The sequence below is a fragment of the Marmota flaviventris genome, chromosome 4 (genome assembly GCF_047511675.1).
Source record: "Marmota flaviventris isolate mMarFla1 chromosome 4, mMarFla1.hap1, whole genome shotgun sequence".
NCBI lineage: Eukaryota > Metazoa > Chordata > Mammalia > Rodentia > Sciuridae > Marmota > Marmota flaviventris.
Window position 1 is genome coordinate 71960477 of NC_092501.1, and position 14249 is coordinate 71974725.

A 14249-nucleotide genomic window follows, 5' to 3' on the forward strand; every position below is an offset into this window, starting at 1 on the left:
AAAAGAAAATTATAGAGTGTCACAGAATATGAAGTAAATGGTACCCTCTTTTGCTGCTGGTAGGAGGGTAAATTGCACAACTGTTTAAAAAAACACTGTGACAGTTCCTCTAAGGGTTAACATAAAGTTCCTAAGTGGTGTAGCAAGTCTACTCCTAGGTATATATCCAAGAGAAATAAAAAACATACACACACAAAACCTTGCACACAAGTGTTCTTGGCAGCACTGTTCATAAGAGCCAAATTGTAGAAACAACACAAATATCCATCAGGTGGTGAATGGATAAATGAAATGTTATTCATATCAGGTGGAATAATGGAATATTAACAATACTACTACACTACAGATGAATCATGAAAACGTGAAGTAAAAGAAACTAATCACAAAAGATCATATATTACATAACCTCATTTATGGGAAATGTCCAGAATTTCTATGGAGACCTAAAGCAGATCAGTGTTTGCCTAGAGATGAAGGTGGGAGAATGAGGGTGGGGAGTAAGTGCTAATGAATATGGGGTTTCTTCTTAAATGAATGTTCTGAATGTAGGTTATGGCAATGGTTGTACAACTCTGTGAACACCATAAAAACTATTGCATTCTATGCTTTACATGGGTAAAAATTGTGGTATGCAATTTGGATTCAATAAAAATGTTAAAAATAGATCATAGGATTGTTTGAGATATTGACAAGAACTGTACAAGAAAAATGTCTAGTTTTATAGATTCCTTAGAAATAATCTGGTATTCCATATAAATATGTTTCTATTCTAAGTTCTGCTTTTTTATTTTTCTCTACTTTCCTGGAGCCCAAGTCTGGAAAATGGCATAGTTACTTAAACCTGGCATCCATGTTAGTATTAGGTCACTTGAAAGAGCCTTACTGTCACCTTCCTCCCTCAAAATTAAATATCTCCTTCTTGCCCCAATATTGCGTGATGTCTGAAGTTCTGTTATTGTAGTCTCTGTCAACTCAAAGTCTTTGATTACTATATAAATATAAATTCTATTGTAAAAAACATTTTATACAATCATACTTCTGCCTATAACATCAATAAGTGGATTTTTCTCTTTTTATTAAAAAAAAATAGCTTTTGTGTCATGGTAACAAGATATGTTGAGGGTCTGAAGATGAGCTAGAGAGCACCTACTGTTTGGGGTGGCCAGCCATAACTGAAAGTAGAACAGTTTGTGAGTTTTGGGGAGACTTAGTGAAAACAACTTAAGCCTTTCCTTTCTGTCTTGAAGAGTGAATTTGTACTGAAATGCCACCTTCAGATCCTGGTAATTTGTGAGACTTCCACAGGGGGTTGGCCCTGACAGGAAATCTGTGTCATAATCCTGATCCAGGAACCATTAGCCACCATCCAATGCATCTGTCTCCCTCTCCTTGTTTATAATCATTGGTGAACAAGAGAGTTCACAGGAAGTGCAGAAATGCCTCTTCCCCCCCCACACACACAAGTCACCAGCTCTAATTCTTCTGGAGGGACAGCCATGTGTGGGCCATTTTAAACCAGTTATTACTTGTCAAGACTTGTTTGCCATGTACTGACATTGGCACTAACTAGGAGGAAATGGGCAAAACATTTATCTGAAAAATATAACAAATCTCCACCAACCAAAGATTCTATAAGTCCTCACACTTCTGAGACTCTCTCCCTCTGTCTCTCCCTCCCTCCATCTCCCTCCCACTCCCTTCCTTCCCCTTCCTCTTCCTCTTCCTCTCTCTCTCTCTCTCTCTCTCTCTCTCACACACACACACACACACACACACACACACAAACACACTTCAGCAAATTTGTTTCTTTTTAAGGCAAACAGAACCCTCAATTAGGACTACTATACAACTAGTCTGAACACACAAGAGCACGGGAGATTCACTGGTTCCCTGTTATTTTCACAGTCTCACAATAATGCTTTGATGTCACCACTTGAAAGGCCTTGAATTGAATTTAAATTGATGTTTGCTAGAAATGTTTTGAGTTCAATCACTTAAACTCAATGTAAACTTTTAAGGAAAAAAAAAACACCTAATTTGCTTAATTTACAAATGTTGATTTGGTTAATTTGTACCCTTAATTATGATAAGGTTCAAAGACAAACTTGAAAGGCTCAATAATAGCAGCATAGAGTTTTGATAATTTTCCCAATAAATCCACTGAAAATAAATTAACAGAACGTATACTAGACTGATCCTTTTAACTGTTTTTGTTTTATTGGTAATTTCTTTTTGATGCTTTAGAATATTTAGGTGAGGTTTGAAAAATTTTTAGCAGCAAAATTTTGTCAATGGTTTATACTTACTGAATCAATAGAACAATTCATCTATTGCCTTGATTAAATTGTGTGACAGTCTTATAGGAATATTCCTTGGTCATAGGAAGAGAAAATCATAGAAGAAGGTATAGTACCCTAGTTGAAATGAGCATTCCTGGCTGGAGAGTTTATTTTTCCAGGAAAATGATGAGTCTTGTGGGATTGGGCCCAGCAAGGTGGTGCATGCCTGTAATCAATCCCAGCGACTCAGGAGGCTGAGGCAGACGTTCAAAGCCAACCTCAGCAATTTAGTGAGAACCTCAGCAACTCCATGAAACCCTGTCTCTAACTAAAATACAAAAAAGGACTGGAGATGGGGCTCAGTAGTTAAGTGCCCTTGAGTTTAATCTCCAGTACCAAAAAAAAAAAAAAAAAGCATCTTTATGAGATATTGTTTATAAAAGACAGCATTCATCCCAGAGTCACAGCTTGTCTGAGACAATTTGTTGTGTTCAGGTGAAAATATGTAATAAATATATCTTTTCTATCTATTCAACACAGTATTTTCTCCACCCCGGGGAACATAAAAGGCTCATATATGTGGACTAAATGCACTCAGGTGTCTTCTTTCAAAACATTAATTTCAACTATTTTATGGGCCAGTGTTCATTTAAATATCTAGGAACAAATACAATTCTTGTTTTTCTGTTTGCCTGTTCAGTATGTCTATATTGAGGGCTTGCTCCTGTATTTTCCTCAAACTGGGTAGGGATTTTTTTCCAATTCTTGGTCTTTTGTATTACTGAGTAAATTAAACATTCCTCATTTGTCGTAATATTAAGTCTTTAAGGTATTTTTGTTTTCCATTTTATTTCTCTTAAGGTTAATTTTATACGATGCTTTTGAAATTTATTTGCATGTGAATCCATGAGGATTTTATTAAAATATAAACTCTGATTCAACAGAACTGGAATGGGACCTTAGAGTCTTCATTTCTATCAGGCTTCCAGATAATGCCTATGCTGCTGGTCCAAGGGCCATACTTTAATTAGCGAGAGATAGAAGCATATTCCATTTGCTTGAGCATTTAACATCAAATGGAGGGGGAAGCAGGAGGACCTGTGTGGTGCTAGGCTGGAATCTTTCTTGGGTGAAACCCACGGAGATGGAGGGCAGATTACTATGGCAACACCAAACTTCAAGGGTTTTTTTCTCCATTATCTGAAAAATTCCCAAGAAAAATGAAGTTTGGACATAGTGTGTTGTCAAAGATTGCCAGTTTCAAACTTCCTTTAAATGGAATGAAGATTTGAATACTTAGAAAGTATGTGGGTATATAATTCTAGATTTTAAGATTTTAAACCTATGTTTTGAAATTATCTTACATCTACAGAGTTTAACAATGGCCCATTTTTTGGTCACTTACTTCTATAAAACTTTACCAAAACTTTCAATATATTTTCATAAAAAGAACATTTTTATACTTATGTTAATATATCTATTATATATATGTATATATACATATATGTATATATGTATATATATACATATAATTATATATGTATATATATACATATAATTATATATATAATTTTTATAATATAATATACATATATATTATAAAAATTAGTACACTTGGCATAAGCTGGTCTACAAACAAAATTGGAGTGATAAATATATACATGCCTTAAAACATTCAACATAATTTTTATATAAATGATCTTCTATTTTTGCAACCATAATTCATATGTACACATATTCTGTTACTACATTTATACCTATTTTCCTATATGGAAAATGTATTTGGCAAATTCGAGGAGCTGAAGCTATATACACAATAGATGCAGCAATGAGTGAAGAGGCTGTGATAGACTCTGATGCTGACAAAGTGAAGAAGGAAATTACTAAGGTTTTATAGGTCAAGAAAATATTTTATTCTATAAGCAATGTAAACCATAAAAGGTTTTGCATAGGGAATAACAGGAAGTTATTATTTTTAAATCACTATAATTGCTATATGGGAGTTGCATAATAGATTTTTTTTTAAGGTACTGGGGATTAACCCCAGGGATGCTTAACCATTGAGCAACATCCCTAGCCCTTTTCATTTTGAGACAGGGTCTCACTAAGTTGCTTACAGCCTAAGTTACTAAGGCTGGTTGTGAACTTTTGCCTCAGCCTTCTCAGCTACTGGGATTATATAACAGATATATTTTAAGAATTCTATTCTGTCTACTAGACCTATGTTCATTCTAGAGCTATTAACATTTAATATTATTAATATTAATCTTATTTTATAAACACATTTTAATTAAAAAATAAGGTGCGGCCATTTTGGGTTAATATTTATTAAAAATGCAAAAGATTTATGGGAGAAATACACTGATGGGGTTAACATCTCAGAACATCCCTTTGCTTAGTCTCCTTCATGAAAATCTATTTATACAAAATTCATCATCTGTCATTGTTGTTTTTATTTGCTCTGGGTTATTGTTTATTTTCTTTCTTTTTTTTTAGTGCCAATTTGAGTTCTTCTTTTCCTTTTTTTTTTTAAGAGAGAGAGAGAGAGAATTTTAATATTTATTTTTTAGTTATCGGCGGACACAACATCTTTGTTTTGTATGTGGTGCTGAGGATCGAACCTGGGCCGCACGCATGCCAGGCGAGCGCGCTACCTCTTGAGCCACATTCCCAGCCCCTATTGTTTATTTTCATGGTTGGCTTTGCAGAAATATACTTGATAAACCAGTTGCCAAGTATTTGTTTCATATTTGTCAAATTAGATACCAATAGTTTCTCTTTAATAACTACATGTTTATACAAAGTTAAAGCAAATAATTATAAAATTAAAGTATAGGGATTGACAGTTATAAGACTCAAGCCAAGTATAATACCATAGGGAAAAATTCTGACCTATGACCAAATTGGAAAAATATGCATTCAAATTCAAAATTTTTGAGAAAATTGGGCTGGTCAAACAAAATATATCTGTAAGCTCAACTGGCTCAAAGGCCACCAATTTGAGAATCCTTATCCCAAGATATTAAAAACTTTAGGGGATAGTAATTCTGGAGGTTTCAACAATTTCTCTGTTGCTAAAAATAGATGAGAAGTTTTTTTCTGATTGATTAGTATTTAAAAAATGAAATCATTTTGGATATAGGATTAGCTAATGATAGGGAATATATTCTAATTGTTTACTTCTCTCAAACAAAGTTTGTGTAGCAATAGTCTTAATTTATATTGCTAAAATGATTTAACTGTGAACAAGGGTGATATTTGTGATATACAGTATGTTTTTATGAATGCTAATACACCAAAAACCCCAATTTAGGGCTTTCTGTTATATTAACTCAAACTGTACCATTTTGTCATATGGTACATGATCAATGATATTAAAATGAATGCTTAAAACAAGGGAAATTGGGAACTGAGTTATAGCAGATATATATTTTTTCCAAGGAAGATTAATTTGAAGACTTTAATGTCCAGAGAAAAAACAAGTAGATTCTTAAACTGGCTCAGGTTGCTTCATATTGACCCCAGGTAACAAGGTGAGGTAGTAGTACAATCACAAATTGAAAAATACATTGAAGTGGTTAACAGATTTTGCAGAATTATAAAAGGATATGTTTAATGTAATAAGACAGAATTCTGATTAAGACAGCTAATTAAATAAAGGAGACATAATAATTTCGGGAAAACTGTTGATTTTATATCTTAATACCCAAAAGATAATCTGTTCTACTTCCATGAGATAACTATGTAATGTTTCTAAATGATTATTTTTTGTGACACACCTGAGATTCATTTCAAATGTCTGCAAATAGTACAACGAGTCATACAAAATTCATTATGGTTGAGATTGTTATGAATTTTTTTCTAACTCCTTGATGATTACTTACCTATCTTTGGGTCTTAATATCTACTTGTAAAGTAACCCCTTTCTTTACAGTTGGTAAATATCCAGGTATTCCTATATATAGTATTTAATAAGCACCTAGTTTGTTACTTTTGAAATACTACCTCAAGTATCACTTTTAACATAGTGCATGCCCTCTACTGAGGTAATATTGTGATAAAAAAATATCAACAAGAAGCCTGAGAGTTAATATATCATGAGAAAAATGATCTGTAATATGGACATTTGTGATGGTGAATTTTAAACCAAAGGAGTAAACTTTTGTTTCTAGATGTGAAAATAATATAAAAGCAAATGAAAATATGAAAAGTTTTGTTAAGATTAGAAAATTTATATATATGTACTATATATATATCAGAATCATATATCCACTTTGTATTTGTCAATATTAGTTATATTAGGTATAAAGAATTTTAATAATTTAATAGTTAATTTCTTTAAATATAAATTGGTTTTTGGCTACAGAGATTCTTTTTTTTTCTTCTTCTTCTTCTTTTTTGGAACTTGGGATTGAACTCAGGGGCACTCAACCACTGAGCCAGGGTCTCACTGAGTTGAGTGCCTCGCCATTGCTGAGGCTGACTTTGAACTCGCCATCCTCCTGCCTCAGCCTCCCAAGCTACTGGGATTACAGGCCTGCGACACCATACCCAGCCAGAGCATTCTTAATGAGACTGATGAGAAAAGCAAATGGTAACCAGGGAAGTCTGTCTGAAGATTAGCTGGTGAAATAAAGCAGTGAGAGGTCTGTGATTAATTCAGTTTTTCCCAATTTAGGTTGATCCACACAATTATCCTTTGACTTCATCAGAACTAAGAGAAAGGCTTGACACACCATAGAAAATTAGGTTCTGTAAGTGTAATGTCCCATCACAGCATGATAAAGAAGCCTTGCAAGCTGATTATAAGGGCTTTTTAAAAAATGCCTTTCTAACAAATCTGAAAACTATTTTTGAAAAGTTATATAAAAATCTCTTACATTGGCCTTACCTTTGCCCAAGATTGGCATAGGGTTATAGCTCAACTCCAAATATTAGAAATCCTAGAAAATCAGCAGATGTTAAAACACACTTTTGTATTCACCATCAAGTGATAGAAACGGGAAGGCTGGTGGGAAGGCACTGATTTATCATTCTATAATCCCAAGAAATATGTACTCCCCAAAAGGAATAAGCACCAAAGAAACCATGGCCAATCATCTTCAACCTTTATTATGAATGAATTTACGATTGCATTTGTATTCTGTATGTTATGAAAAATGCTGGATGCCAAGAGTTGTAATTGATGGTTGTGTAGTAAAATGCAGAAGGTTCTGATTGTAGCAGATATGTGTTCTTTGAATTATTCTTTACTATCAAATTAAATAAGCCTCTCTACTTCCTATATTAATACTGGAACACTGAGATTGTTAATTGGAAATGAAGAGAAGCTATCTTATTAACTTTTCAAAGAGTTCAAATGTTTGCTTTTATCATACTTCTAATTAATAATTTATGCAAATAGTTCTTATAACTCATTTCTTTTATATAGAATCTAAATCCTCTCAGGTAAACTTAAGCGTTTTTTTTTAATACTTTTTTTTAGATGTTGGTGAACCTTTATTTATTCATTTATTTATATGCAGTGCTGAGAATCGAACCTAGGACCTCACGTTTGCTCAGCAAGCACTCTACCACTGAGCCCCAGCCCCAGCCCCAGCCCATACTTAACTGCTCTTAAATGAGAATTTTTTCCCCTAAGACATTTTAAATTGCCCTTTATTCCCACCTGTGATTTTTCAATAGTGAATACAGGAATGAGTAAGATAGTTCCTATGTTCAGAGTTTATAGTCTACTGGCAGTGGGAATATGGGAGTAGGGGCTAGAAGTAAACATAGTGTTTCAGTAATAAGCTGCTCCTTAACACAGAGTTCTCTGCGGGAAACACCAACATAAGCCTAACATCTGACTATCAACAAGATATTGCTTCTGATACAAACCATAGAGTAACACATGCTTTATAGTTATTTCAACTGTTGAACTGTATGGATGATAATGGATCTAAAAGAATTTTCATCAATTTTTTGCACTTCCGTTAGTTTTGTCTTTTTAATTAACAAAAGTAATCAGGCCCTGGCCTATCTCTTAAGAACAACAAACTTCCAAATAATGTATTCATTCAAATTAAATATGAAAACTGAAATCAGCCTTAATTGTACAATGTTTTTATTTAGTTTTCATTAAACAATGCAGAGATTTTACTAGAACAAAGATTATAATGTAATAGTTTTCACAACTAGAGCCCTTCAGTGAAAGCTTTAGGATAAAGCAACTACAATTTCAAAGTAACCAAGCCAAACTCTAAATGAATATTAACTAGAACTTTCACACATACACAGGTGAATTATCTTCTCTAATACAGGAGAAACAGAAAACACAAGAAATTTAACAGTATAAACCACCACAACAAAGAGCAAAGCAAACAGCAAAGAACAGCATAGGAATGAAAACTTTGTAAAATGAGAATGAATTATCCATTCAAAATGTAAAAGCCTGGCAAAGGGAAAATAACTTCATTTCTAAGTGTCAATATTGTCCCTTGTATTAAGATATTTTTCCTTCTGTAACTAGATACTGGGTTTCCTTTTCCAGAGGAAAATCACCTGGTCATCTGGGAGTTTACTCTTCTGTTAATTACTGCTTAGACTGTGATAAAATGTTTATGTGTCCACATCCTCAAGGTTGAAAATTAAATTAGACGGTACCTCAAAAGGAAACGTGTTAAGTTCCACTTTCCTATTGATTTTAAGTATATCTTATGGATAAGTATATTAGGATTAAATGACTTGTCAAAAGTGAGTAATAAGTCAACTGAGCAAGTATTCAGTCTAGAACATCTCTACCTATCTTTGCCTCAATGATCTGATACAATGGCAATAGAAAAAGCAGTTTATGAAACAAGAAAAAAAGGCATGCTAAATGTTGAGGCTAAGATTTTTAACTCCTGATTCTCACTGACCAAATGGATACCATCTATACGTGAAAGCTATAGTTACAAGGAAACTGGGAGCTTTACTGAAAGAAACCTTCCACTATTTATGAAAAGCCGAGTGCTGTGCATCCTCCTCACTCAGATGGTCCTTTGACACTGATTTTTTGGGAAGGATGTAAGAATCACTCAGATTCAGATTTAGGGCTTAAAGACTCTTGAGAAACAGGAAGGTACTGAGAAATTACTGGGTCTCATCAGAGGAGACTTAAGTAACCTGGTTTATCCTAGAACTATCCCTGTAAAATCATCACAGCCAGGGCCAGGGCAGAATACTGCTCGTCTCTGAAGAGAAGTATAAATGAACTACATTAAACCAGGTGGATTCCTTGATTTTTCAGGTAACAGCTTTTTAAAAAAACTCTAAAACCACATATTTAAACTCATCCTGTTAGCCCTAACACTTCAAAATAATTCCAAAACTAAAACAATGTTTAATCTAATACAAAGCTGTATTGCCTCCAAAATAGGATTCTGTATTTTGAATGGTTTACCAAAAAATATCTTATATTTTGAGGTAAATGTTTTCTACAACCAAAAATCTTTAAACACTAACATTTAACAGGTTGCCTTTTAGTCTTTATGTGCAGTTTTCACATTGTTTTACCCAATATTTTAAAAATGTAGTTAACATTGTGCAGAGACTATAATATTGCTGCATTCTTTGTAATCTTATTTGGTATAGTATAATCATTTTCAGAATTATTTTTGTATATTTACAGTGACTTAAAAGTGAACAGCCCCACTCCCTCCACCCCCTACCCTCAGTTAAAAATGAAAACACAAAAGACAACGAGAAATGTGATTAGGTTCTAGGAGGGAAACCCTATCATTAAAGTACGTAGGGATGCAGAAATCAGCTTTTTTGCACCCATTTTCTATGCTACAGAATAAACTCTATGAAACTACAACCAAGTATTTTTAAAAACCTTTCAAGACGCTCCAGTGGATTTCTGGATTTGTTCTTTTAAAATCAGGATACTCTGCCTTTGCTCGGGTGGCAGCATGGCAATCTGATCTGCGGTCAGCTGAAGAACCTGCATGATCAAAGCTGCTTTTTCTTGATCCTGTGGAGTTACCTGACTCTGCCCAGGACTAAAACTGCTTGGCTGGCCTCCACCTTGCTTGCTTGCCCCCTGCATACCTGCTCCTTGTATGCCTACACCTTGTATGCCTGTTCCCTGCATTCCTCCTCCTTGTATGCCTGCTCCCTGCATACCTGCTCCTTGTATACCTGCCCCCTGCATGCCACCTCCAGGATTTCCCACTCCTGAAATGCTTGGGACCTGTCTAGGTCCCTGAGGACCACTTGCCCCTATATTAATGGGACCAGGACCCTGGATTCCACCAGTCATGGGGCCTCTTGAACCTGGGCCAGGGCCTCTCATCTCTAATCCTCTTGCATCCATGCCTCTTGCTTCCATCCCTCTGGCTTCCATTGCACAACTTTCCACTGCTCTTCTCTCCATCACTCTTGTCTCTAAGACCTCTGTTTCCATGGCTCGAGCCTCCATCCCACGAGAATCTCTACCTCCTCTACCATCCATAGGTAGACCCCTTTGATCTATCATGGGTCCTCTAGGCTCTCCAATTAGCAATCTGGGATCTGATAATGGCCCTCCTCTCAAATCATGCGAGGAAGGGCCACGGGTGTCATGACCAGAGGCATGGTGCATGGGGGGACCTTGATGGGGTGGACCCAGATAACCCCTGGGTTCTACTTCTCCAGTAACTGAAAGCAGAGTCCCGCCGCGTGGGTCATTTGGAGCATCTCCTAACAGTCCTCGAGGAGGTAGGCCACCAGCAGTCATGGGTCCACGAGGCATAGGAGCTCTAGGATCGGACATCTGTACTTGTCCCCGTTCTAAAGGCACCGGACCAACTCCTGGTATTCCAACTTGTGCCTGCATTGCTCCTCCAGGAGTTAAGGAACCAGGACCAGGTCCAGGAACTCCTGCAGGTATTGGTCCTGGAGCTGGAATTCCACCCTGGATAGGAGTCTGCATCAGAGGAGGAATGTCCTTAACAGGTCTTCTAGCCAAATGTTGAGGCTGAGGAGCTGGAGGATTCTGTTGGTTCAGTAGAACATTAGGTCCTGGGCATAGCCCAGGCCCAGGCCCAGGCCCAGGCCCAGGCCCAGGGCCAGACACAGTCTGAGATTTGCCTGGGATCAGTGGTGTTACATGTATCTTGCGATGCAGAATTTTCAGAGCAATTTCAGGATCCATGATTCGCATCACTACTTGTGCTTGCAGAAGCGCATAAGCCAGTTGTGGATTCTGAAGTAACATATTTCGAGCTTCTTGGTGACTATTTTGGACGCAGAGCTTCATCTGCTTCATCAGCTCAAACATCTGCTCCGGAGGGAGACTGGCAACTGCTCTGGTAATTGATTCAGGGGCATCTTCTGGATCGATAGGGTCCCCATAGGGTGAGTCAATGATGGGTGCTGCAGGCCCCAGGCTTTTTAACTCCTCCTTATTCTTTTCACTGGCAGCATTGTCCACCCGAAGCGCTCTCCCACTGAACTCACGCCCATTGAGGTTCCGCATGGCACTAAGCGCGGTCTCCTGGTCTTGGTACTCGCAGAAGCCATAACCTTTGGGTTTTCCCGTCTCTCTATCATATACGAGACGGAAACTGACAACAGAACCAACCTCCGAGAAAATGTCCTTTAACTGCTCCTCAGTTGCCTCATACGGGATGTTCCCCACGAACACGGAACGCAGCGATCGATCCATTGCCGGGTCTCTCACCGCCAAACTAGACATGATTCCGGTTGTGCACACAGCCGATAGCGGATTCTTGTAAGAGTCGTCCTCTTGTGACCCACACTTCCGCTGAGAGAAGGAAGCCGCTCTCAAAATCCGGGCAGAAACCTTAGAGATCCACTTGCAAAGTTCCGCTTCTTCCCAGAACCAACGTCTCAACGTCCCACTAATTTGGTTAAGCTTTCAGCGCCGGATCTTGTGTGATTCTGTCAGCCGGTTATTATTGAGACGCATAATTCCTTTCCCATCTATTATTCTGCAGACTTTCTGTGAAGCCCCACCCCCACCATGACAGCCTCCGTTTGAATTGACCCGAGTAAAAATGGCCGCATAGACTTCACCATGGTAACCGAGAGAGTCCGCCTCCCTTGACGTCAAGGGCGGTTTTGTTTTCGTTCCGCCAGCGGGAAACCGCCAACCGAAAGCTAATTTAAAGCGGCGTGGTTTTTGATCTGATAGAAGTATTTTTACATCGTCATTCTCTTTAGCACAATATATTTAAACTGTATTTAAAAGTACATTTCAGACTATGAAGAAGTGTATTCATTTAAAAAGCATAAATGAGATCTGCCCTTTAAAATACAAAAGTAATACCTTTTTTTGGAAAATATTTTTTTGGAAATTAACCGCCCAGAAATACAAGCTGAGACCTGTGCCAGCTTCTTTACGCCCCCACCCTGTTGCTCAGTATAAATGTTACTTAGGTGGCCGATCCTTCCAGGCTTTTCTGTGTTTACACAGGCAGCGGTTGTGTAATTCATACTATTAGTCTGTTTTTTTCTTTCAATATTAATCGCTTGTAATATTAATTAGCGGATAATAATCGCATTCTGTGGCCGCAGAGCATGAATTAATTGAATTTATTTAGCTATTCTTGTGGGCATTTAATTTAGTTCTAAATTTTATTATAAACTCGTATGCAGTGAATCCACCTATGAAAAGAAAAATGACTTAGATTTTGCTACAGATTTCTGAGATAGAAATTTAAATTCATTGAGTGAATTTAGTGCCATACCCATTTGAGCACAGATCTGAATCTTAGAGAGAGCTAGGTAAATTACCCAGGGCCAAGCAGCCAGTTAGAGGCAAAGCAATTCTTTCCCAGTCCTCCTGATATAATCCCAGAAACGTGCTACCCTAAAAGATAGTCACTAGTCACATGCAGTGAATATTTCAAATGTAACTATTGTGACTGTGATATTGAATTTTAATATTTTTATTTCAATATAAAAGCATTCAGGTAGACACTGGAAAGTTTTTAGCATTTGAAATAATTTGGGTATGCAATCTACTAAGCAATGATAAATGTTATTTATTCTAAATGAAGTTTTTCCAGTTAAGATTTATCATTTTAGCTGGAGTGCACTCACATACAAGATTTTGAAGACTAAGCACAAAAATTGTAAAAATATCTCAACAATTGTATATTGCTGACATTTTGAAATATTTTTATTTATTTGATGAAATAGAATTTGACTTGGATATCACTTGCTTTATTTTACTTATTTAATGTGGCTAGTAGAAAATTTAAAACTACCTACATGGATTACATTATGCTTTTTGTGTATTGTACTGCTCCAGAGTCTATGACTTAACTCCTGAACCCCAGAATCATTGAAATCTAAACTTTTGAGGAGATCATGGAACTTCAAATTTTAGTAAATGATTGAATATCATGAATATTCGAGTCCAATGAGAAGATTTGAAATGAGTATGACTGCTTAGCTATAAATAAGACAAAACATTCATTTGCCCTGAAGTGTTTCAATAGTTCTTTTTAAAAATATATTTTTAGTTGTAGGTGGACACAATATTTTTATTTTTTTATTCTTTTATTTTTTTATTTATTTTTAGGTGGTGCTGAGGACCGAACCTAGTGCCTCACATGTGTTAGGCAAGTGCTCTTCCACTCAGATACAACTCCAGAACCTCAATAGTTCTTTTCTTAAAATTAATTAATTTATTTATTTTAATTAGCTATATGTGACAGCAGAATGCATTTTGATTCATTGTACACAATCGCAGCACAACTTTTCATTCTTCTGGTTGTATACAATGTAGTGTTGCACCATGTGTGCAGTCACACATGTAATGATGTCCATCTCATTCCACCATCTTTCCTGCCATGCTCAATAGTTCTTTTAAAGAGTATAGGACTTGGCTATTCAGCCAACACACATGACAACTTATATCTTCAAGTGATAAGATTTTCATATCACCTATAAAATTTCACTACTAAATCATAAAAACAGAATAGCTTCTTACTAGTA

General features: G+C 36.3%; 2 protein-coding genes across 3 annotated transcripts in view; one reads left to right on the forward strand and one right to left on the reverse strand.

Annotated features, from left to right (window-relative positions):
• Prkg1 (protein kinase cGMP-dependent 1) overlaps window positions 1-14249 on the forward strand; it is a 1193620-nt gene that overhangs the window by 654648 nt on the left and 524723 nt on the right. The window lies entirely within an intron of this gene.
• Window positions 8369-12090, reverse strand: Cstf2t (cleavage stimulation factor subunit 2 tau variant). Its single transcript, XM_027949241.2, has one exon. It carries the CDS (start codon window positions 11977-11979, stop codon window positions 10141-10143), a length of 1839 nt encoding a protein of 612 aa, XP_027805042.2. The 5' UTR covers window positions 11980-12090; the 3' UTR covers window positions 8369-10140.

What these genes read in the sequence shown, in the direction of transcription:
- Cstf2t (XM_027949241.2), bottom strand. Translation starts at nt 11,979, where the DNA reads ATGTCTAGTTTGGCGGTGAGAGACCCGGCAATGGATCGATCGCTGCGT.